The sequence below is a fragment of the Panthera onca genome, chromosome E2 (genome assembly GCF_046562875.1).
Source record: "Panthera onca isolate mPanOnc1 chromosome E2, mPanOnc1 haplotype 2, whole genome shotgun sequence".
Lineage (NCBI taxonomy): Eukaryota > Metazoa > Chordata > Mammalia > Carnivora > Felidae > Panthera > Panthera onca.
In genome coordinates, this window is record NC_138353.1 from 32,168,530 (window position 1) to 32,190,095 (window position 21,566).

The 21,566-nt window shown below is 54.8% G+C and overlaps 1 protein-coding gene across 2 annotated transcripts; it reads left to right on the forward strand.

Annotated features, from left to right (window-relative positions):
* Nucleotides 1-377: 377 nt before the first annotated feature.
* IRX5 (iroquois homeobox 5) lies at nucleotides 378-21,561 on the forward strand. 2 transcript variants are annotated; one of them, XM_060650753.2, is made up of 4 exons: nucleotides 378-1,102; nucleotides 2,169-2,574; nucleotides 2,745-3,524; nucleotides 20,594-21,561. In XM_060650753.2, exons 1-4 carry the CDS (start codon nucleotides 854-856, stop codon nucleotides 20,656-20,658), a joined length of 1,500 nt encoding a protein of 499 aa, XP_060506736.2. In that variant the 5' UTR covers nucleotides 378-853; the 3' UTR covers nucleotides 20,659-21,561. The 2 variants fall into 2 exon arrangements, with proteins under 2 accessions (XP_060506736.2, XP_060506737.1); XM_060650754.2 differs by lacking the exon at nucleotides 20,594-21,561 and having other exon boundaries at nucleotides 380-1,102; nucleotides 2,745-4,089.
* The last annotated feature ends 5 nt before the right edge of the window (nucleotides 21,562-21,566 follow it).

A 21,566-nucleotide genomic window follows, 5' to 3' on the forward strand; every position in this document is an offset into this window, starting at 1 on the left:
TTGGCGAACAAGAAATCCGCTAACTTCGCGGCTTACTGTGGCAAGCACAGAGCAAAGCGTTCGCCGGCTCGCCTTCCGCCGCCTGGTCGCCTTTTGTGCTTCGGGGCGGCCGGACTGGCCCACCGGGGCCCGCCTTGTGTCGGAACTGCCACTCCACCCCGACTTAGCAGGGAAGGAAAGTTGGAAGAGATCGGCGCGCCTGGGATGTGATTGTCATCCTGGGGCCGGCGCTCGAGAGTCTGAGAAAGAGAGAGAGAGAGGGAGAGAGACCCGGGAGAGGAGGGGGGAGAAAAAGAGGAGGGGGGAGAGGAGGGCCGCGGTGGAGAGGCGGGCGCGAGGGAGGGGCGAGGGGAGCGCCAGCGAGCGGGAGAGGGAGCCGGGGAGGAAGAGGGAGAGGGCGAGGCGCGCCTGGCGGCCGGGTTGGCTGCGGCCGCCCAGAGGTTCCTGCCAGTCCTCCCACCGACTACACCCCGGGAAGGAGGAGCTTCAGGCGCGCACAAGGCGTCAGAATCCTCAATTTCCAACTTAGCATCTTGGCAGGACCTTTGCGAAGCCAAAAGCAGAGCCCCCCAGTGCAAAGAGCGAGGGGGAAAAAGAGAAAGCAGCAAGGGAGGGCGGGGGGGAAACCCAGCCGGGGCGAGCGAGGCGCGCAGAGGAGCGGGCTCGGCAGTCGCAGCCGGAGGCGCGCGGGAAGCCAGCGAGGAGGCGCCGCGGGCCGGAGCCCGGGAGCCGGGGCCCGAGAAGCGGCAGCCGGGGGCAGCCGGAGGCCAGGTGCCCGCCCGCTCGCCCTCGCAGGGCGCCGCCCGGCTCGTTGGCGGCCGCGGCGCGGCGCGCCCCATGCCCGTGTGTGGCCATGTCCTACCCGCAGGGCTACTTGTACCAGCCGTCCGCCTCGCTGGCGCTCTACTCGTGCCCGGCGTACAGCACCAGCGTCATCTCGGGGCCCCGCACGGATGAGCTCGGCCGCTCGTCGTCGGGCTCCGCGTTCTCGCCCTACGCCGGCTCCACCGCCTTCACGGCGCCCTCGCCGGGCTACAACTCGCACCTCCAGTACGGTGCCGACCCCGCGGCAGCCGCCGCCGCCGCCTTCTCTTCGTACGTGGTGAGTGAGCGGGAGCCGCGGCGGGCAAGGGCAGCTGGGGCCGCGCGGGGCGGGCGGGGGCTGCGGGGGACACGGGCCTCGGCGCCACCGCGGACCGCCCCCGCCAAGCTTCGCGGCCCCTGCAAACTTGGGAGAGACTGTCTCGGTCGGCTTCGCCCGGGCCTCCGGCTCAGGAGTTGCTCGGAGAGCAGAGCCGCCTCCTGCTTGGGTCGCGGGGCTGGCGACGAGGGTTTTTCGGGGGAGAGGTCGCTGCAATTAAAGAGCAGCATTTGGTTCAAACGTGAGCTCCAGGCCGTCCTGCACATTTTATTTCATTTTGTGTTTTTGGTTTTGCCGTTTTGGAAAAGTAGTTCAAAAGAAATGGACCAGAAATCTGAGCAGAAGCGTGCTAAGTCTATGTAAATGTGTTTGGCCTCGCCTTTAATTAGTCCTCCAAAATGTTGCAAATCCGTAATCCTATCTTCGCAATCCGATTTGGAGGTATTAAATTTCTGAAAAGTCGGCCGAGCTGCGGTGCATCCGGGATTTTTCGGCCGGGTGCACTTTTCTGGAAAAGCGCCGTGGCTTCGGTTTGGGGTAACATTTTTGGAGGGGTGGGAGTGCCGGGGCAAGGCTTGGCTTTTCGTTTGCCTTTCTCTGTGGGGGTAAAAATGCCCTGACTTCCCGTGCTCTCCCTCTCTGCGCCTAGCGCGCAGCCACCCGGGCACGAAGTGGGGAGTCGCCACTGCTGCCCAGGCCTCTGGGTGGAGGGCCTGGCCGCGGCGGCCGGCTCTGCGCCTGGGGGGCGGACTTGCCCCGGCAGACGGGGGCCTACAGGGTGCCACCGAGGCCAGGACGGCTTCAAGGGCTCCCTAAGGACCGGAGTCAGGAGTTGGCGCCCCCGCTGCCTTCCGAGGAGGAGGAGTTGCCCCTGGGTCTGAGCCCGCCAGCCCTACCCCAGGGAAAGCCCGGAGTTCGGGCCTCGCAGCTCGCGGACCCCTGGGCGCAGGGAGAGTGTGCTTCGGTCCTCTAGGTGGTACTGGGAACCAAGGCCCACTCTCACCTTCTCTCTGCCTGTTCTTCGCAGGGCTCTCCCTACGATCACACACCGGGCATGGCAGGCTCCTTGGGGTACCACCCATACGCGGCGCCGCTGGGCTCGTACCCGTACGGGGACCCCGCGTACCGGAAGAACGCCACGCGAGACGCCACCGCCACGCTCAAGGCCTGGCTGAACGAGCACCGCAAGAACCCCTACCCCACCAAGGGCGAGAAGATCATGCTGGCCATCATCACCAAGATGACCCTCACCCAGGTGTCCACCTGGTTCGCCAACGCGCGCCGGCGCCTCAAGAAGGAGAACAAGATGACGTGGACGCCGCGGAACCGCAGCGAGGACGAGGAGGAGGAGGAGAACATTGATCTGGAGAAGAACGACGAGGATGAGCCCCAGAAGCCGGAGGACAAGGGAGACTCCGAGGGCCCCGAAGCAGGTTGGTGGACGCGGGGAAGGATGTGTTGAGCTGGAGTAAGGAGGAAAGTGGGGGGTGTGTGGGGGGAGCCTGGAGGTGGGGGGCAAGGGTCTCTCTGCCTTTGCGGCCGGGCACCTGGGCCCCGCCGCTGGGCCTCCGCGCCCCTTGACGGCCTGGGGTTTCTCCCGCAGGAGGAGCGGAGCAGAAGGCGGCTTCGGGCTGCGAGCGGCTGCAGGGGCCGCCCACCCCCGCCGGCAAGGAGACTGAGGGCAGCCTCAGCGACTCGGATTTTAAGGAGCCGCCATCCGAGGGCCGTCTCGACGCCCTGCCTGGGCCCCCCCGCGCCGGCGGGCCCTCCCCGGCCGGGCCAGCGGCAGCGCGGCTGGCGGAGGACCCGGCCCCTCACTACCCCTCGGGCGCGCCGGCTCCGGGCCCGCACCCGGCCGCGGGAGAGCTGCCCCCCGGTCCCGGCGGGCCCTCGGTCATACACTCTCCGCCACCGCCGCCGCCGCAGGCGGTGCTCGCCAAGCCCAAACTGTGGTCTCTGGCAGAGATCGCCACATCCTCGGACAAGGTCAAGGACGGGGGCGGCGGAAGCGAAGGCTCCCCATGCCCACCGTGCCCCGGGCCGGTAGCGGGGCAAGCCTTAGGAGGCAGCCGCGCGTCGCCGGCCCCGGCGCCATCGCGCTCCCCCTCGGCGCAGTGTCCCTTTCCAGGCGGGACGGTGCTGTCCCGGCCTCTCTACTACACGGCGCCCTTCTATCCCGGCTACACGAACTATGGCTCCTTCGGACACCTTCACGGCCACCCAGGGCCAGGGCCGGGCCCCACAACCGGTCCGGGCTCGCATTTCAATGGATTAAACCAGACCGTGTTGAACCGAGCGGACGCTTTGGCTAAAGACCCGAAAATGTTGCGGAGCCAGTCCCAGCTAGATCTGTGCAAAGACTCTCCCTATGAATTGAAGAAAGGTATGTCCGACATTTAACGCGGGCTGCGTCGGTCCCGGACTTTCCTAATTTATTAAGAAACATGGCCTTGGCAGTTATTTTTTTCCATCACCAAGAGAGAGAAACAAAACTACCCCTCCTATTAAAAAGTTTATAGTTCTTGGAGATGGGTAACATAAAAATGTAAACATCTCCACACACAAAAATGTCTTAACCAACCGAAAAGAAAAATTTAAAAAGGATTTGTATTAAATCTTATTCTGTATATTTAATGTAGCATTTTTGTATTTAAATTGATAATTCAATATCTTTGAAGTAAATTATGAAATTAAGACACCTGTACAGGCATTTAATGTTTTTTTTTTGTAATATAAATATATACATTTGTGTTTCCCCCGAAACTGTTTCATAGTTTAAAAATACAAGTTTAATTTAATTTTTTACACCTATTGATTTTTCTGGATATGAGCTAAAGTATTATTACAGAAAGGAAACAGGTTATACTCTTAGATTTAAAAAAAGTAAAAGAAACTGCAGCCGCCTTTGTAAAATGCAAAATATTTAATTAAAAGAGATTTTAACATAATCAGAGCCACTCATTACTTTTTAGAAGCCTCAATAAACTGTCCATCGCCTTGGACAAAAGGTGGAGACTGCAACTTTCCCCCCCCCCACCCCCCAAGTGGGCAATGAAAGGTTCCATAGAACTTCGGCGTGCCAGGGGGGAAACCGTAATTAGGCGGCAAGCCCCGGGGACCCTGGCCCTGAGGGGAATGCAGATTTGGATCACTGATGCGGGCGGTTTGGGGGAGATTGGACCCTGGAGGAAGGAGGAGAGCGACCCAAGTGTGTGCCCAGAAGGGAGAAAGGATCGCAAAGCCTGCTAGAGACACGCACCATCCGAGCTCCATCGCTTAACCTAATTACTTCCAATCAGTGTCGTGTTTTATGCAAAGCAATCAGCTGGTGAACTTTGCTAATGAGTTCGATTTTATGCCGGATTTAGCCCTTATTACTATTTCAAAGGTGCTATGGGCTAATGGCGGGAGGGGAGCGTAAGGGGATGCCAAGGAGAAGGCTTTCCCAAGTCACTCTTTTCCCTACCCCTTCAAGACTGGGCATTGATCTCTTCCTTGGATTTGATTAAATTAGTAAGTGTTCCAGCCGCGCCAGTGCGGGTGGGAGGCGGCCCCGTAGATCCCCGCGCAGCAGCGAGGCTGGGGCCGCGGGACCGTCTAGGGGACGGTTCCCCCCTTTCACAGGTAGGTGTCACACTTGTCCTGAATTACAAGCCTGCACTTTGCAGAGTCGGAGACTGGAAGAGAGTGGGCGGAGTGGGGGAGGGAGCACCACAGTCGCTTGGGGGCAGTGAGGGGAGCCCCGAAGGGCCCGGAGGGCGTCCCTACTCCCCCCTCCCCCCCTCCCGCACGAGCCCCCTTTCTGGACGAGTGGCCTTCAAAAGTTCGAGGACACTTGCCTAGATAATGAGGCTGTTGTGGACTCGATCGGGCTTGTCGCGTTAGCACTTTTCCTGTCGCTGATTCAAGAGTCCAAGTAGCTACAAAAGTATTTCTGAGGTTTTATTTTCTCGTTTGAATCCCGCATATTTCATCGCAAAATGAAACATCAGGATGAGTCTCAATCCCAAATGAGGAAGAGACACCGCCCTGTGCCCGAGGCCCGCCAACACTGTCGGTGTTATGGTCTCCGTTTTGCGAAGGAGAGTTGGAACCGCGGACGTGTTTTTACTTCGTGGGAAATTTTCGGTGGTCGGGGGAGGGGAGGGTTTATAGCAAAAACATACTCCAGCGAGGGGAATTAATTTGCTCTATTAAGCCCAAGCCTGAGTGTAGAGACAATGTGTTTGCACATAACACCGGTTTAATTAGGCTAAATCAGAATGCACATATTTGCATTTATGCTCAAGATTACTTGAACCCTGCTTGTTTGTTTTTTTTTTAACACACCCCAAACTTTCACCGGAGTTTTAACTTTTGCTATGTTTTTTTGGTTTTTTGTTTTGTTTTGTTTTAACGTGTGACGGGGCTCCATTAGCTTATTCGAATTTAAAACAAGTTTGAAAACTGCCTTGTCCAGATGTTTTTGCAAACAGCGGTCGACTTAGGAGTTTAAATTAGTGAGAAGATTCACGCAGGGAAAGTGGTTTCAAAGCTGGAAGTGTGAATGATTAAATATGCATGAGACGATCGTATTTTATTTTGTCCCTTTAATTATAAATGATTTTTTTAAACAATCGAATTCCAGAGATGACTAGCCCCACGACCGCCACCCCCGCCCCCCCGCGCCCCAGCCCCCTCCACCCACCCCGCCGACAGCCCGGTTCACAATCAGCTTTTCCCCCCTGTTGAATATGCAGCCCCAGGAGCCACCTTGTCTTCTAAAAAAGTCAGAAGAATAGGCCAGTCCCCTTCTCTTAAGAGAGAGTTTAAGGACGACATCAACTCTGCGGGGTTTTGGAAGCGCTGGCCCTAAACCCTGCCCAACGATTTTAAAAAGAAAATTACAGGCCTCCTTGTGTTCCCGGGAATATGCAAATGGCGCGGCGCGGGCCTCCCAAGTCTGATCGCGGAGGCTCGGGGCTGGGAGCCGAATGCCCGCGGGGCTGCCTGGGAACGGGAACCGCGCACCGGGGAGCCCGCGGCGTTTCTCCCCAACGAGGGGCGGTGCGAGGAGCCTCCCGGCCGGGGAGCGAAGCCACCAGCGGCTGGAAGGCTGGTGCCCGAGCCGTTGCCCCCGGTCCGTATCCCTCCTGCCCTTGGCCTCTGCAGGGTCCACGGGTGTCTTTGCGCCCTTCATCTTGAATACAAGCCTCCAATTAAAGTCTGGGGTTTTCTCCTTGCACAGCTGGGTTTCGTGGCCAGTGGTTTTTCTGGTGTCCGGAGACTTTCCAGGGTGGCGGAGCCTGCCCGGCAGTCCGAGGTTTAGGTATTTAGGAGCTGTCTCCCGCGCTTAATCCCCGAAGTCATTTCGTGTCTTTACTGTCCCAAGTGCCTCCTCGAGCCCCGCTTGGCCGTCTCAAGGGCACAGAGTCTTGGAGGCGCTGGGGCGAGGGGGGAATTTCCGGCGTTGCAGTGGGGTCGAGGTTTGTTCGCAGGCTTGGACTGGGGCGCGGAAGTTGCGCGAGGCCGCACCAAAGACACCTGGGCGCTGGGGCCGCGCGGGCGTTTGCCACCTGCGCGGGACTGCGCTGGTTCTGGCCCCCTCGAGGAGCGTTTAGCTTGGCACTTAGGGGCTAGGAGGGCTGAACCCCAGGCAGCGAGGGCAGCGGGATCGCCGCGTGGGGTCTAGGCAGTCAGCCCCCTGAAGCAGCGCCAAACCGGAACGAGCTGGGTCCCTTTCCTTACCGCTCTATGGGGGCCAAATCAATTCATGGGACTTGGGGGTGGAAGAGACAACAGCCCAGTCAATCCCGGAGGGCGCATAAGCGCATACTGAGGAGAGACCGCAGAAAGGGGACCTTCTTGCTTCCCTTCCTGCTCCTCGGCTGGGGGTGCTAGGGCCCGAAATGTTGTTCCCTGGCCTGGGTACTGTAGGGCCTGCGTCGAGGCCTTCTAGTTTGCAAGCTTTTCGGGGCCTGTCCTTCTGTGAGGGGTGCGCAACTCTTGGAGCCTGGAAGGTTGAGGGGAGGGTCGTACGTGCATTTTCAGAACCGGCCGTGCCTCCCAGCCCACTTGTCCCCCACAACTAGCTGCCAACGCCGGCAGAGGCAAGGAACAGCGCTCTGCAAAGCGCCCAAAGTGAAAGGAATGTGATTGCGCTCCCGAGAGGGAGCCGGACGCGGATGCAGTTTAGGAAGGGCGCCGCCTACTGGTCCCCGGGCGCCACACGGTTCACAGAGAGGAGGAGTTAGGCAAGACCCGGCTGTGCCCCCCACCCCCAGCAGGGTCTTAGCTCTGAACCCCAAGCGGGTCAAACTGAAACTGTTCCTCCACGCCACTCTCTGCGGCGCGGGTCCCACGACCCAGTTAGCATTGGAGATCTGGAGAGCAGGGCCCGCAACCAGAACACTTTTAACCCTCCAGATGCCCGCCACGGTTTGGGCACAGTCCCGGAAACCAGGCAGCAGGCAATTGAGAAATATGCCGACGGCTGAAACAAGTGTGCGGGTGGGGGGGCCGCAGCAGTGCGCGGCCCAGGCAGTGAGCCAGTGTCCCCGCTCCGCTTCAGGTGCGCCCTTCCGCTTCTGCGGGCCTTTCCACGTCGGGGCTCTGCACGCCGCGCGGTTTTGTTTCACCTGCGGTTTGGCATACCTGGGGTCTACCCCGCAACCGCACCCCCCCCCCAAAACCGTTTCTGCCCTTTGACCTGGGGGTTGGACATCCATACGAAAAGGAAAAGGAAACAAAACTACCTTCTCATTCTCAAAAGCCTCCTATTTCGAAAGCATCTTTAATGAGGTCGGCGTGGCCAAGCAAGGGGCGATCGCCTGGGCGTCCCCTGTCGCCCCTCCAGAAGCGCTAAGCGGCAGTATTGACTGGTCTCACCCTGGTGCAGAGATCTTGGGGGAAAGCGGAGGCGCGTCCTCGGCCTGGCTCTTGGAATCCCTTTTCACTTCGGCCACCGAATAGGAAAATCGGGCCTGAGTGAGACCTTGCCACCTGCCCGCCTTCCAAACTGGCCAAAGCTGCGGGACTGTCCCTAGACCTACTCCGCAGGTCACCCGCCGGGACCAGGCCAGAGTTGGTCTCCTTTTCGTTTTCGTTTAAATGCGACTTGAGTCCAGGGCCCGACGCGGGGCCCAGGTTGTGGCCTAACGGAGGATCGCCTCTGGGGAGGGGTTGGAGCTCTGGCTGCACCCCCTGCCCAGGCCGACCCCTTCGGACCTTGAGCGGGTCTCTGGCCTCCTGTCGGCCGCAGGCCCCAGCTCCGGGTTCCCAAGGCCGCCCTCCGGGCTGCGCTCGTTTCCCGCGCCCGGACGAGCCCAGCGCGCCCAGACGCCACTTTTCCCAGTGAAATCTGCTTTTATTTGCTCCGAGCAAACCCCGGGCTCTCAGCGCTCCCGCCTGATGGATGCAAATGTAAATGTGCACTTATTTAATTGGATCAGGCCCCAAGATAAAAGAGATAAACGGCTCCCCGTTTGCTAACTTATTTTCCGAGGCATGCAGCGCCGCGGAGGGGAAGCTAATGAAGGAGCTGCGCGTCGCTCGGCGCTCCAGCTTTCCACGGTCATAGTGCGCCGGCCGGTAGGCTCCGCTTGGCCTGCGGCTCCTCGTCGACCTCCTTTCCACGGGCCCTGCCCGCCGGGTAGGGCGCCCGTGGGACCTTCTGTGCTCCAGGATCAGAAAGTGAGAAGGCGCGGCGCTGGCTTCGCGTTTCCAAATACCCCACTCCTCGCCACAATTTTCCCCGGCTCTTTCCCCTCTCCTCTCTTACCCTACTCTCCGTGCTGGAGTCAAACCGGCCCGGCCCACTCGATAGAAAATCCTTTCTTGCTCTCCTCCCCTGGCGTTATCTTTCACTCCAGGAGGCGGTTTCGGAGAGAAAGACGCCAGGGCCACGCGAAAGGCTAGGCGAGCCCCACCCCCATCCCCGCCACCAGGGTCCGGCGGAGCCGCCCTTTATACAGAAGGACCCCCTTTTCTGTTCCCAGATGGCTCTCTTTTGGAGCCTGGAATTTCTTTCAGAATCGTCAGGAATGGATTGGAGCCATGGATTACCCCCACCCCCCAAAACGTGCGCACGCAATACCCACAGCCCTTCAATAATTTCAAGGGGTCACGGGACCCCGACATCTAGACATTGGGGTTGGGGGGAAGGGGCCGTTTGGCTCTCCCCTCCCCGGGGCTGGAGTTCGGAACTTCAGCGCCAGCTCATCCTCCTCAGCCATCCTTGGTTCGTTACCCAATTTGGGGCCTGGGATTTTTTCCCTCCGCCAAATTTCTCTTCTGTTCAGAAGGGCTGGGGAGGAGATCGAGGTGGCTGAGGACTGGAGGCCGGACGCCCCAGCCTGCGGTGCATGGGTGTAAAGGAGCCAGGGAAAGGGGCGCCCTAGTCGGAGACCTTCGCCAGGTAGCCCCGGGAGGCGAGGCTGGGCAGGGCTGGGAGGCCGAAGCAGGGGAGGCTGGCCGGGGCTGGGCCGGGTGAGGCTGGGCGGCCCGGCCGCGCCCCATCCCCGACGCGCTGATGGATTGGCTTGTCAGGAGGGCTCTGTGCGCGGAGCCCATCAGAAAGCACTTACCTCGCTATACTGAAATTACTGTCTTTTCAGGGGCTAATTTGTGTAACTCCCATGGAGGGGCTTGGAGGGGGTTTGATGAGGCATAAAATGATGATTAATGAATTTATTGGCCGCTGCTCATCAAACAAGGGCTGGAGAGCTCGCGTCCGCACTGGCGGCCTGGCGGCGGCGCTCGACACAGCTGGGGTTCGGTCTCGGGGGGCAGGTGGTGGAGGGGGGTGCTCAGCGCTGCAAGGGTTTCCCCCGGCGCCTGGACCTGGCCCTGGGCGCCCTCCTTGACCTTAGCTGCTTTCTGCTGGCCAAACCTGCATTCCGGGAGACTCCAGTCTTGCCACCATCGTCCCCAGTAGGCGGGCTTCTCAGGCCTTCGGGGGAGGCCCAGCTCCTGTGGATGCAGGCCCAGAGAGGGTGTCGGCTTCTCCAGCTTCAGGCTCTTAATAGCTGGGAAGAGTGTGACCAGGGAGTCCCAGGCATCGTGGGGTTGGAGGGGTAGGCTGTTGCAGCTTCCTGGTTGGGTGCTTGGGCCTTAGTGGCTCAGTACTACCCTGCAACTTACTAGGTTGCATGTCTTAGATCAGATAACCTCTCTGAACCTCAGTGGCCTCATCCGTCAAAGGAGGCCTGCATCACCCCTGGTTTTGTGAGGATTCTAGTGAGTGGCACATAGATGTCCTTCAGTATGTCACCCCTCCCAAGAGTCTGCTCTGCCTTTGGTTCCCCAGGACATCCTGCCCTGGGGAAATAGTGCAGGAGAGACCTTGGCATTGACCTTTTCAGTGGAATGCTTAGGTTAGCCTCCAGGTCAGTGTAGTTCTGCTTCAACTATTCTGTTCCCTTCCTCCGATGGATGCTAATTGAGCACCTACAATATTCCAGATGTCCCGTTCCAGGGGCTGATGATGCAGCTGTGAACAAAACAAAGCCCCTGCTGTCCTGGAGCGTAGACCCTGGAGGGGGAGACAGGAAGTGAACAAATGCCTGTGATGCTGGCTTCTCACAGTGTCCCGGTGATGAGCATTAGCAGAAAAATTAAGTAAGGGGAGGACACAGAAGGGAGTGTGCTCTCCTAGCGAGGGCAGTCTGGGAAGCCTCCTTTGCAAGGCATGCTTGAGCAGACACGGAAAGAGGTTGGGGCATAGGCCATGACGATATTGGAGGGGGGGGGGGGGGATTTCTAGGCAGAAGGGATATAGCGAGTGCAAAGATCCTGAGGCAGGAACAGGCCTGAGCCACAGCCAGGAGATCTTTGTGGGAGATGATGAGGCCGAGGCAAAGCCGGGTTCAGGTTATATGGGGCTTTATTGGTCCTGGTGAGATCTTTCGGTTAGAAGCAAGGTCCAGCGAGGGGGCTGCTGGAGAATCCAAGGGGAGGTAGCACTGTCATGGACCGTGTTGGTAGCCAGAGAAGTGGGGAGAAGTGATCAGGTCTAGGCTATTTTTTGTAAGTAGAGTCAACAGGCTTTGCTGATGGACTGAAGGCGAGGGGTGGTGAGCAGAAGGGAGTTCTGGATGCCTCCAGAGATTTGGGCCTGAGCCCCCAGGAGCTCGGGGATGCCATTTGCTGAGATGTCGTATATAAGAGAGGAACAGGGATTTTTCTTTTTTTCTCTTTTTTTAGAGAGGGGGAAAGTGGACACTATTCGACCTGACTACCAAGCGTTTTGACCCAAAGGAACGGCTCTAGGGGACAGTGGCAAAGCGCAGAGTCGAGGGCAAATCCTAAAATGAACAGACCCTCCTTCCAGAAAGCAGACACTTCCGAGTTCTCTGACCACCACCTCTCCCCTTTTATTTCTGTCTTTTTTCTTGTTCTTTTTTTTTTTTTTTTTTCTATCAGTGGAGACACTGAGGTTCGGAGAGTGAAAACGACTCACCCAAGCTCACAAGGTGAGTTTCCAGGCAGCACCGAGCTGGAAATCCAGGTCGTTTCACACGTAGGCGGTGTTCCGTCGGTGCCTTGCCCGAGCTAAATTCTCTGGGATATCTGTATTTTAACAGAGAACTGGAAACAAAATGCCTTAACAGAGAGGAATGAATTTATAATGGTGCAATCTCAGACACGGTGACAGGCTGTCAAGGGAGATATTTTTAGGCTGGGCCAGGAAACATCTTAGCCCTCCTCCGATGCTGCTGGAGGACGGCTGCCTCTTCAGGACTCCCTGTGTGAAGCAAGGATGAGGGAGAAGCTAGGAATGTGCTCTCTCTCCCAGACACTCAACGACAAGGAGGACCTAAGACTGCTGCCCCCCCACCACCACCACCGAGGAAGGTTTTCTTCCCTAAATCATTGCTATCTGAAAAGATTTGCTCGCTTCTTCTGTTGGAAGTGACTCTGCCCGCCCACCATTATCCAGATAATTCAAGCAAAAACGTATGTTCCCGTGCCCATAGGTTTACAGACCAACTTCTATCAAATAGAGATTTTTGAGTGGGGGGCAAGGCCCTGAATCTCGTGGATCTTTCGCGCGTTTATTTTTGCATTCCTTCCTTCCTTCCTTCTCTCTTTCCTTATGTCTCAGCTTGACTGCCTCTTGTTTGTTTGTTTTCAATTCTTTTCTTGATTCCTTGTAGTAGATATATGGTCGTCAGCGGGGGCATTTTTTTTCTTTTTCCGTAAAACTACCAGTGGCTTTGTCCCCAAGGGAACCCACAGGCCCCTAAGAACAGCGTCTTGACATCTTTCAAGCAGAGTGAGACATCTGTTAGCCCTAGATTCCAAATACCCTCACAGTTCCATAGCATCCCAGACACCTTCCCAGCTAACTCGGTTTGACATCAGACTCACCGCATAGTTGTCATTTCTGAGACTTTTTTTTTTAGATCCCAAACCACGAGGTTTTTTTGTTTGTTTGTTAGTTTTGTTTGCTCTCTATTTGTATCCACCTTCTAAATCCCAACCCTGTGGTAATAGGTGACTCTTCTCCAAATACTCATACGTGCAGAGACGTTCATTGGCCATCGAGGACCGATTTTCCTGGATCACATAAAAGCGCGGATTAGTGGCAACTTGGAGAAAAGGGCTCATTTAGAATAAACACCACCTCTCCGCTCTCCTGAAGAGTGCAGTAGAAAAACCATTGGCCTGGTTTATTTTGGTCGGTGGAGTTGTTTTTCTCTCCAGATTTTTTTTTCCCCCCCTTCCTTTCTTTTTCCTTTTTAATTTTCCCTTCTAATCTGGTAAACACTTGACAGGTCCTAGACCAGGTAGAAGGGATGTCTGAGAAGGTTCCACAGGACTTGGGTCTGTAAGGAATGAGCCCTTGCTTTTGCCCAGTGCTCCTCAAAACCCTCGGTGCTCCCACCCTCCAGCCCTTGTCATAACCTCTGACACTTGCAACTACTGTGAATGTAATAACTTCCTTTGGGTTCTGTCTCCACTGACTTATTTTGAGAGGAATATTTATACCGCCGCTGTAATGGAAAAACAAGTGTCATTTGCCATCGGCAGAAGACAATTATAAAAAGCGAATTCATTCAATGAAGTCCTTGGTCCCCTGGGCTTTGAAGGTGACCAGCATCTCTCAGGCTCTCGGGCTGCTCCCAGGGGCTCCCCCAACCCCACGCGACTCCTTTGCGGGCTGCCTTCAAAGTGATGTGGGCCACACGAGCGTCGCGTCGCCCTAACTAACGTCATCTCGCGTGGCCCCAGAGATGGGCTTACCGCCCTTTGGAAAATTCTAAGTGTTCATTTTATAGAACGGAGGCCCTGACTTGTTCAGCGTGCTCGAGCTCACGAAGCTGGTTGGTGACAGAACCAGGGATGGCTACCTCCCCGTGCCCACCCTGCTTCCCCCTCTCCCCCCTCTCCCTCCCCGTGCTCCTTTCTTAATAAATCCCTTGGGCTGCCACCCACATCTCCACACCTGCTTTGGAGGAGGCGAGACCAAAACCTGGAGGATGTTTGCAAACCTGCTGAACCATTTCCTTCTAAGCCACCGGAACTGCAAGGCCTAAGCCCCTTTTCTCTTGAGCGTGGGTCACTCTTTTTGGGGGGTGGTGAATGGCCAAGGCCAACAACCCACTATACCCTCCCATACCACAAAAGACTCTGGACCTTCTTTCCTTCTTCAGGGAAAGAAGAGGGGGCCGGGCCCTCCAGCTTTGAACAAAGTTGTGGGGGTCGGTGGACTTGAGGGGGGTAGATGCCGCCCCTCTTTGACAGGTTCCTGCCCCTAGCAGTCCCAACGTGCCCTTTTTCTCCAGCTGCTCTCAAGTGGGAGGCTCCCATCCCACTCTCCTCTTTCCTGAAGCCACCCACGGTGACACACGGTAACCCCGTTTACTGCTGCTAAGTGGGGGACTGTTGGGACCTCGCTGTACTGTCACTCAAAGGCGAGGCTCCCCACCACATTTCACCCCTCCCCCTTTTTCTCCCGGTGTGGGGGGGGAGGACCCTCAGCACAGCTTGCTCACCGGGCCGACCCTCCCCTCTCCCCTTCCCTCCTTGGAAGGACTTACCCAACACACCTCTCTTTCCTCTTATGCCCTCCCTCCCCAGGTCCAATAGATCCTTCCAGGGGATCTCATTCAACCGCCTCATGTCTACTGCTCTGGTCTGAGCCTTCATCATCTGTTGCACGGACTATCACATATGATCCTGACGGTCCCCCCACCTCCCCTGCCCCGGCCCCAGTCCCCTTCATAGCACCCACCTAGAGCCTAAAGCCTCGTGTGTCCAGAGTATTCCATGTTAGTGGAAATGAAAACAGATGAGTGGATCCCATGCCCACGCGCTGGTTTGCACTTTCCCACACACGTGGGCTTTTTGAAACAGCTCTGGGGCCAGACAGATGTGAGTTCAGATCCTGGCGGCGCTCCGTTACCTTGAGTGTATCTGCGAGCCGGATTAAACGGCTGAGAAATCTAAACAGCGAGGCTCAGGAGGCGCGGTGGTGATTGAACGGGTGGGCTCCGGGGCCAGCCTGCCTGGCCTCCGTTGCCTTCCGTGCCGTTTGCCTGCTGTGCAACCCTGTGAAACGTCCTGAACCTCTCTGAAATTCAGTGCCGTCGCCTCTAAAACAGGGATAACAGCAGAATCTACCTCAGAGGCGGGGGTTAAATGAGATCATGTGGGCCAAGCTCACCGAAGCACATGGTTGACGCTCCATGAACGTAACCTTCACCTCACATTACTCAATAAATATGGTGTCTTTTAATGGCAAGCGACTCCACCTGGGAATTTCTAAAATCGCGGGGTGTGGTTTTCCCACGGCTTAACTGCTTCCCCTCTTTTTGCTGCCCAGCAATGGTTAAGATGTCTAGAGTTAAGGAGGAAAAAGAAAAAAAAAAAAAAAAACCACCTTATTTTAAGAATCGCTCCTCGGAACATTATTTCATTACTTAAACTTTCTGCTGACTCATCTCGCCTTTGGTAACTGAGTCTTTCTTTACCAATAACCTTAATTACATCAATCACTCATTCCAAAAACCGCTGAGTAATGAAAAACTTGTAGAGGTGACACTGGACCTCTGTCACACAAGCAGAGGCTTGCGGAGGGGGAGCCGGTTTTCCTTCCATTTTTTCTTTCTTTCTTTCTTCTTTCTTTCTTTCTTTCCTTTTTTTATTTATTTTTATTTTTTTATTTTTTTCTCTCTGTAAACTTCCTTCCTTTTTTTTTTTATAGCAATCAGTACTTCAAAGAGAGAAAGCATATTTAGCTTTCGTGATTCACTCTCTGTCCATCTATCTCCCCATCCATTTATAATTAGCAATCTCCACGGCAGGAAGAATGACAATTCATAGCTTCTTGAATGGAATGGAATGGAATGCGTTTCATCTTCTGACATATTTTTTTTTTTTTTAAGTCGTAAGGCCCGTGCCCCCACCTTGCAGGGGAAGGGCTATAAAATACACGATGTTTGAGATTTTGACACCAACTCTTTTGCTGAAAGCCGCTAATCACATGGTTGAGAGGCTAACATATTCCCTAAACAATTATTTTGTTATCAACAATAATAGCTACCTTACTGAGCTCCTAGTATACCCCAGTTATTATGCTAAAGGTTTTACATACGTGATCTCGGGGGAGCCTCATCAAACCTATGGAATGGGTACTATTATTATCCCCATTTTACAGATGAAGACACTAAGGCATTGAAAGGTTTATTTGCCTGAGCAGGTGTCAAAGTGCGATAGGAGCCCCCAGGAGTGCCTGACCCTTATTTTCTGTGGCTAGATGGAACCAGGAGGGAGTTGAGATGGAACCGGGGGGTTGAGATGGAACCGGGAGGGAGTTGTTGGCTGCTTTTTTGCTGCTTTAGGCAGTAGATGTTTTCCCGGCTATCCACGGCTCACTTCTGTGGGTAGAAGAAGGCACCTGCTCATCGCTAAACTTGAAATGTTGTCTGCTGCTGCAGGGAAGCGGTGACCCTTAATTTGATGAGGGTAGTAGGATGCCAGTGGGGGGGGGGGGGTAGGGGACTTCACACAAAATCCTGTCCCAAAATGCACGCTCTTCCTTTCTCGTTCCCCTGCACACCGTGTGCTCTCCCTCCTGGACTGTGACGTCTAGTAGGTCTCTCTCTGTCTCCAGTCTTTCCCCACCTCTGCATACTCTTCCCTTCTTAGCCAAGAGACCGTAGCCAGGGGAGCTACAGAAGGTTGTAGAGCAGGAGAGCGACTTCAAAAGTCTCATCTCCTCTCTGTCATTTGGGACTCTTCATCAGTCTGAACCCTCTCTTCTGTGTGGGCTCCATCTCCCAAGACCCATCACGAGTATCCTGTGCTCTGGTCCCACTGGCTAAATGAACCCTCACTTCCCCAAGCCCTTTTCCTGGGCTGGTTTCTTTGGCTCAGAACAATCCATCCCGGCCACCTGCCTAAATCCACTCATGCTTCAGAGATTGAGCTCCAGGGCTTCTAGAAGCTTCTAGGCTCTCTCAATGGCTCCAGCCCATACTACTTTCTGTCCACGTGAGGCTGTTGCTAAGGAAGAGACAGCAGAGCGTATTGGCTCTGGGCTTAGAGAAAGCTGGGTTGGCCTCCCACCTCTGCCACGCCCTAGCTGTGTGACCTTGGGCAAAGGTCTTAACTTCTCAGAGCCTGAGTTGCCCCACAGTAAAGTAATGATGATGGTATCTGTGTCCCGGAAGGAGTCTGGCTGGAATAAGTGGGAGCCTGTCTGCAGGGTGTTTTAGGAAGTCACTCATTCTAGCACTGCCTATAAGACCGACATGTTCGTTAGTCACCTACGCGATTCCAGAAAGCCCACACTTCTGTGAGCTTTGAGCTGGCTTTTCATCTTGCACGTATGCTTCCGTAAACACGGAGTGGGTCTAGTCTCTCGTGGTCTATTTGTCTTTTTTTTTTTAATTTTTTTTTTAACGTTTATTTATTTTTGAGACAGAGACAGAGCATGAACGGGGGAGGGCCAGAGAGAGAGGGAGACACAGAATCCGAAACAGGCTCCAGACTCTGAGCTGTCCACACAGAGCCCGACGCGGGGCTCGAACTCACGGACTGCGAGGTCATGACCTGAGCCGAAGTCGGCCGCTTAACCGACTGAGCCACCCAGGCACCCCTCGTGGTCTATTTGTCTTAAGCAAGTACTGTGCCCTTGGTCTTACTATGGCTTTGCAGTGTCCTGACTCTTGGTTTTTCCTTTTTTGAAACCATCTGACGTAGCTATTTGGGGCTATTTATTCTTCAACAGAGGTTTTAAGATGAATTTGTCAAGCGTTTAAATCATTTATCCTCGTACCCTTTCCATACAATACTGTGCGGGGCACAGAGGCTTAGCTTCAGGGTTGTGGGGCTGAGAGCGGGCAAGTGAGATGCTGGGAATACAGACCAAGAAAGCAATAAAGTGCACCCCAGAGTTCTATCAGGATCTCTATATATCAGGCCCCCTGGTAATCTGTTCTGAGGCCAGCCTGAGGGCTCAGGTGCCTTACCTTGGGTGGAAGGGAGGGGCAAGGGCCCCTGGTGGCTCTGAGGCAGGGTCCAGAGCCGGCTGCGTGACGGCTTGGGAAGTCCAGCGTCCCCGTATCCTGTGAGAGAGGTTTCCTCACTTTGATCAGGGTTCCCTGAAGGCCCCTGGCCCAGTCCTGAGTCCCGAGTCCGGAGCACGTCGTGATTAAGAATGCGCGCCTGGCTTCCAGGCCGCCTGGGTTCCAGTCCTCCCTGTTTACCTCCCACCTGCCCCACCCGCGTAAATGGCACCACCATCTAGAAAGCTGTGACGCAGCCTCAGCTTTTCCCAACTTCTCCAAATTGTCACCTCCAGTTAGCAAATCTGGATTCAGATTTGGGATTCCACATCTCCGGTTGTTCCCTTGAATCTCTACTTCCCTTCATTTCTGCCACCAGCGCTGTGGTCCAGGCCACTGATCACTGCCACCTCCCAAAGGCCCCCCGGCTCTCGTCCTGGTCCTACAGTTAGTTGATCTTCCCCCACTGAAGATAGATTGCATATGGGATGATATAATTCCCCACCTAAAATATTTGGTGGCTCTCTAGGGGCCTCACACGAGGCTCAAACTCCTAAGTACGACGCTCCTTCGGACTTTATACTCTAAACCTGTAAAACTGTTTTCCATTTCTATGCACTGTTTGGCCACTGGGCCTTTGCACATGCTGTTCCTTCTGCCTGGCGTGCCCACATCCTCACTCTGTCCCCACCTTTCTATAGTCAATCCCTATGTAGTAAAAGGTCTGTGTTTGAAGCTCTCCCCTCCCTCAGCACTCTGTCTCTCTCTGTGCTAAAGGCATATGGTAAAGGGTCAGCAAAATATACTAGCTGTGTGACCTTGAGTATGCAATTCATTTCTACAGGTCAGTTTGTCCATCTGTAAAAGGGATGCAATCAGTGATAAGTCCGTTGCGGGTGGACACTTTATTTATTTTTAATTTGTTAATTTTTTTAAAAGTTTACTTATGTTGAGAGAGAGGGAGGGAGAGGGAGAGGGAGAGAGAGAATCCTAAGCAGGCTCTGTGCTGTCAGTGAGAGCCCGATGTGGGGCTCGAACTCACAAACTGTGAGATCACGAGCTGAGCCGAAACCAAGAGTCGGTCGCTTAACCAGTTGAGCCACCTAGATGCGCCTGTTGCTTTTGTAAAGTCAAGTCTATTCCCAATGTGTGGCTCGAACTCACTACCCTGAGATCAAGAGCCCCACACCCTACCGGCTGAGCCAGCCGGGTGCCCCTGGGTGGACACTTTAAAAGTCAATGTATGATTCATTATCTCGTAGGATTTGGGGGGAGAAATGAAGGAGACAATTGCAGGCAAATTTCATAGATCAGTGAAGGAATAAACAGAGGCACATGGGTCAGCTGTAGCCTGAAGGAATTGTCAGTGAGATCAGGCTCCTGCCTCCATAGCTGACAGCTCCTTGAGGGCCATTTCCTTCCTTCTTTTTTCCTGAAGGAACCCCCGACTTTGTTTGGGGGTGGCAACGTGCCCAGCCTTAGGGATAAGCTATTTATGACTAGGCCGGTTGCGGTCATCTCATTCCCCTTTGCTAGATGCTTACTTTCCCAGCATCCCTCGCGGCTAGGTGCCCATGTGACTAGTTCTGGCCAATGAGACATGAGGAGAAATCTAATGTTTCTGGATCTCCGTCTCTTCTTTTTTTTTTTTTTTTAACGTTTTTTATTTATTTTTGGGACAGAGAGAGACAGAGCATGAACGGGGGAGGGGCAGAGAGAGAGGGAGACACAGAATCGGAAACAGGCTCCAGGCTCCGAGCCATCAGCCCAGAGCCTGACGCGGGGCTCGAACTCACGGACCGCGAGATCGTGACCGCGAGATCGTGACCTGGCTGAAGTCTGACGCTCAACCGACTGCGCCACCCAGGCGCCCCTGGATCTCCGTCTCTTCTAAAATGAGGAGGTGGGATCAAAAAGCAGTGATGTTTAATCTCCTCTCCTCCCCCACTTTTAAGCAGAAGCCCTCTTATTTTGGCTCTAAACACAGTTTTAGGTGGAATCCTAATACCTATAGCAAATAAAGCACAGTTGCTTGGATTGAAAGGGAAATGAACAGAGCGCAGGAACCCCATCCTAGCCTTCATAGGCAGTGAGTGAAGCACATCTACAAACCATTTGGAAAACCACCGGGTGGGGGCATCTCCACATCCTGCAGTGGGCACGTATTGTTTCATTTGTTTATGTCCTTGAACACCCATTCTAGCCCAGCATCCTGAGTTTTCCTCAAGAACCACCCCACCCCTCCCCTCGGTCCATACAATTCTGATGAAGTGAATCTGAGTCTCGTTCCAGGGCTGGCCATAGGATGTGGGTCATTCCAAACATTCCATCCCCCTGGATACAGCGACTGGTTCAGCTGTGTGCCCATGACCCAGTGTGGTCCAACGAGATTGAGGCCTAGGATTAAATACTAAAATGGAAGCGAGGCAGAAGCACTCTTTTCCCATTGGACTTGAACCCCAGTACCATGAAACCCGAGAACAGAGTCCACGTGGAAGGGAACGGAGCTGGGAGATGGAAAGCGAACAGCCTTTAGAGACTGAACCCTTGGATTAAGCTTTGCCTGAAGGCAAACAGACCTACTGCTGGATTTGGGGGTTTGTGACTTCAATTCCCTCCTACATAGTTTGAATTTCACCTTCAGTGCAACCCAAAGCAGTTGCCATAGGCGACCCAACCATGCAACCCAACTAGTACACATCTTTTCCAGACTCAGACTCCCCGAAACTCTGAGAGCTACCCTTCAGAGGAGGCTGTTCACAGACTCTCCAGTTTTCCTCCTGGGCAGGCGGTAGGATTGCGCTCGTTCCGGGCATCCTGAGCGAGGTGTGGCGCAAGGTTGCCTTGGCCAACGAAACGTGCAGAGAAGTGATGCGTCTCACTTCTAGGTGGGGTTCCTGAAAAGTCAGTGCATGATTTACCATTCTCTCTCTCTTTCCTTCCCATGATGACGTCCCAGATGGCGGAGGCTCCATCAGCCTGGGTCCCAGACTGAGGACAATGTGGAGCAGAGAGCCCTGCTGACCCTCGATGGATCTGTACCGTGAGCAAGAAATAAACCTTTGTTGATTCCACCCGTTGAGATTTGGGGGTCATTTGTTGTAACAGCGTACCTTGGCGTATCCCAGCCAGTATACTCAGAACTATTCTCCTTCTCTTCCCCCTTCTTCCCCGCCCAGCTCCCTCCCTCTTTCTCTCTCCCTTCCACTGCCGCCCTGCTCCGCCCGGCAGTCTTACATAACTCTATTTCTTAACTTACCTTCTGTCAACAGACCTGTAAAGGTTTCCATGATTGTTCGTCTACTGCCTTCCCGGTGACATCCAAGTGGACATTGGCGGGAGATAACCAGCCTGCCCCAACAAAGCCCTGCCCCCTGGCCTCAGTGCCAGCACCAATCAATTACAGCAGTCAGCCAGCCATCCTCCCTGGCGCTGGCCTCAGCAGGCCAGCCTCCTAATCATATTACTGAACTCACACGGCTCTGAAGCAGGCCTTCTCCCTTCATTATATTATGAAAACTGACAAACCCCTGAAGTTTGCGCTGTGGTATTCATCGCATAACGCTCTGCCAAGATTTAAAACGTCAACAATTAAGAAAAAATTATATACGTTGGCCCTCGTTGTTTCATAAGCCATTTCTAGAGCCGATCGGTTAATTAGGCCAAGGCACAAGATCCTGTAGCCGGGGTGGAGGAGGCTTGGCAATGCCTTCGTTCTTTGGGAAGCAGGAGAGTGGGAGGAAAACATTCCCGCAGCTCGAGCGTGATCATCGGCATCGGCATGCACGACGCTCGGATTGCTCAGGAGTCTCAAACTTACCTGCCAACAGGGGCCAGACAGCGTGGAAATGAGCAAAGCGGACCCCACAGGAGGGGTGGGGACTGTAGGATGCCTCTTCAACATTCAGTTCTAGCCGATGGCCGCCATACAC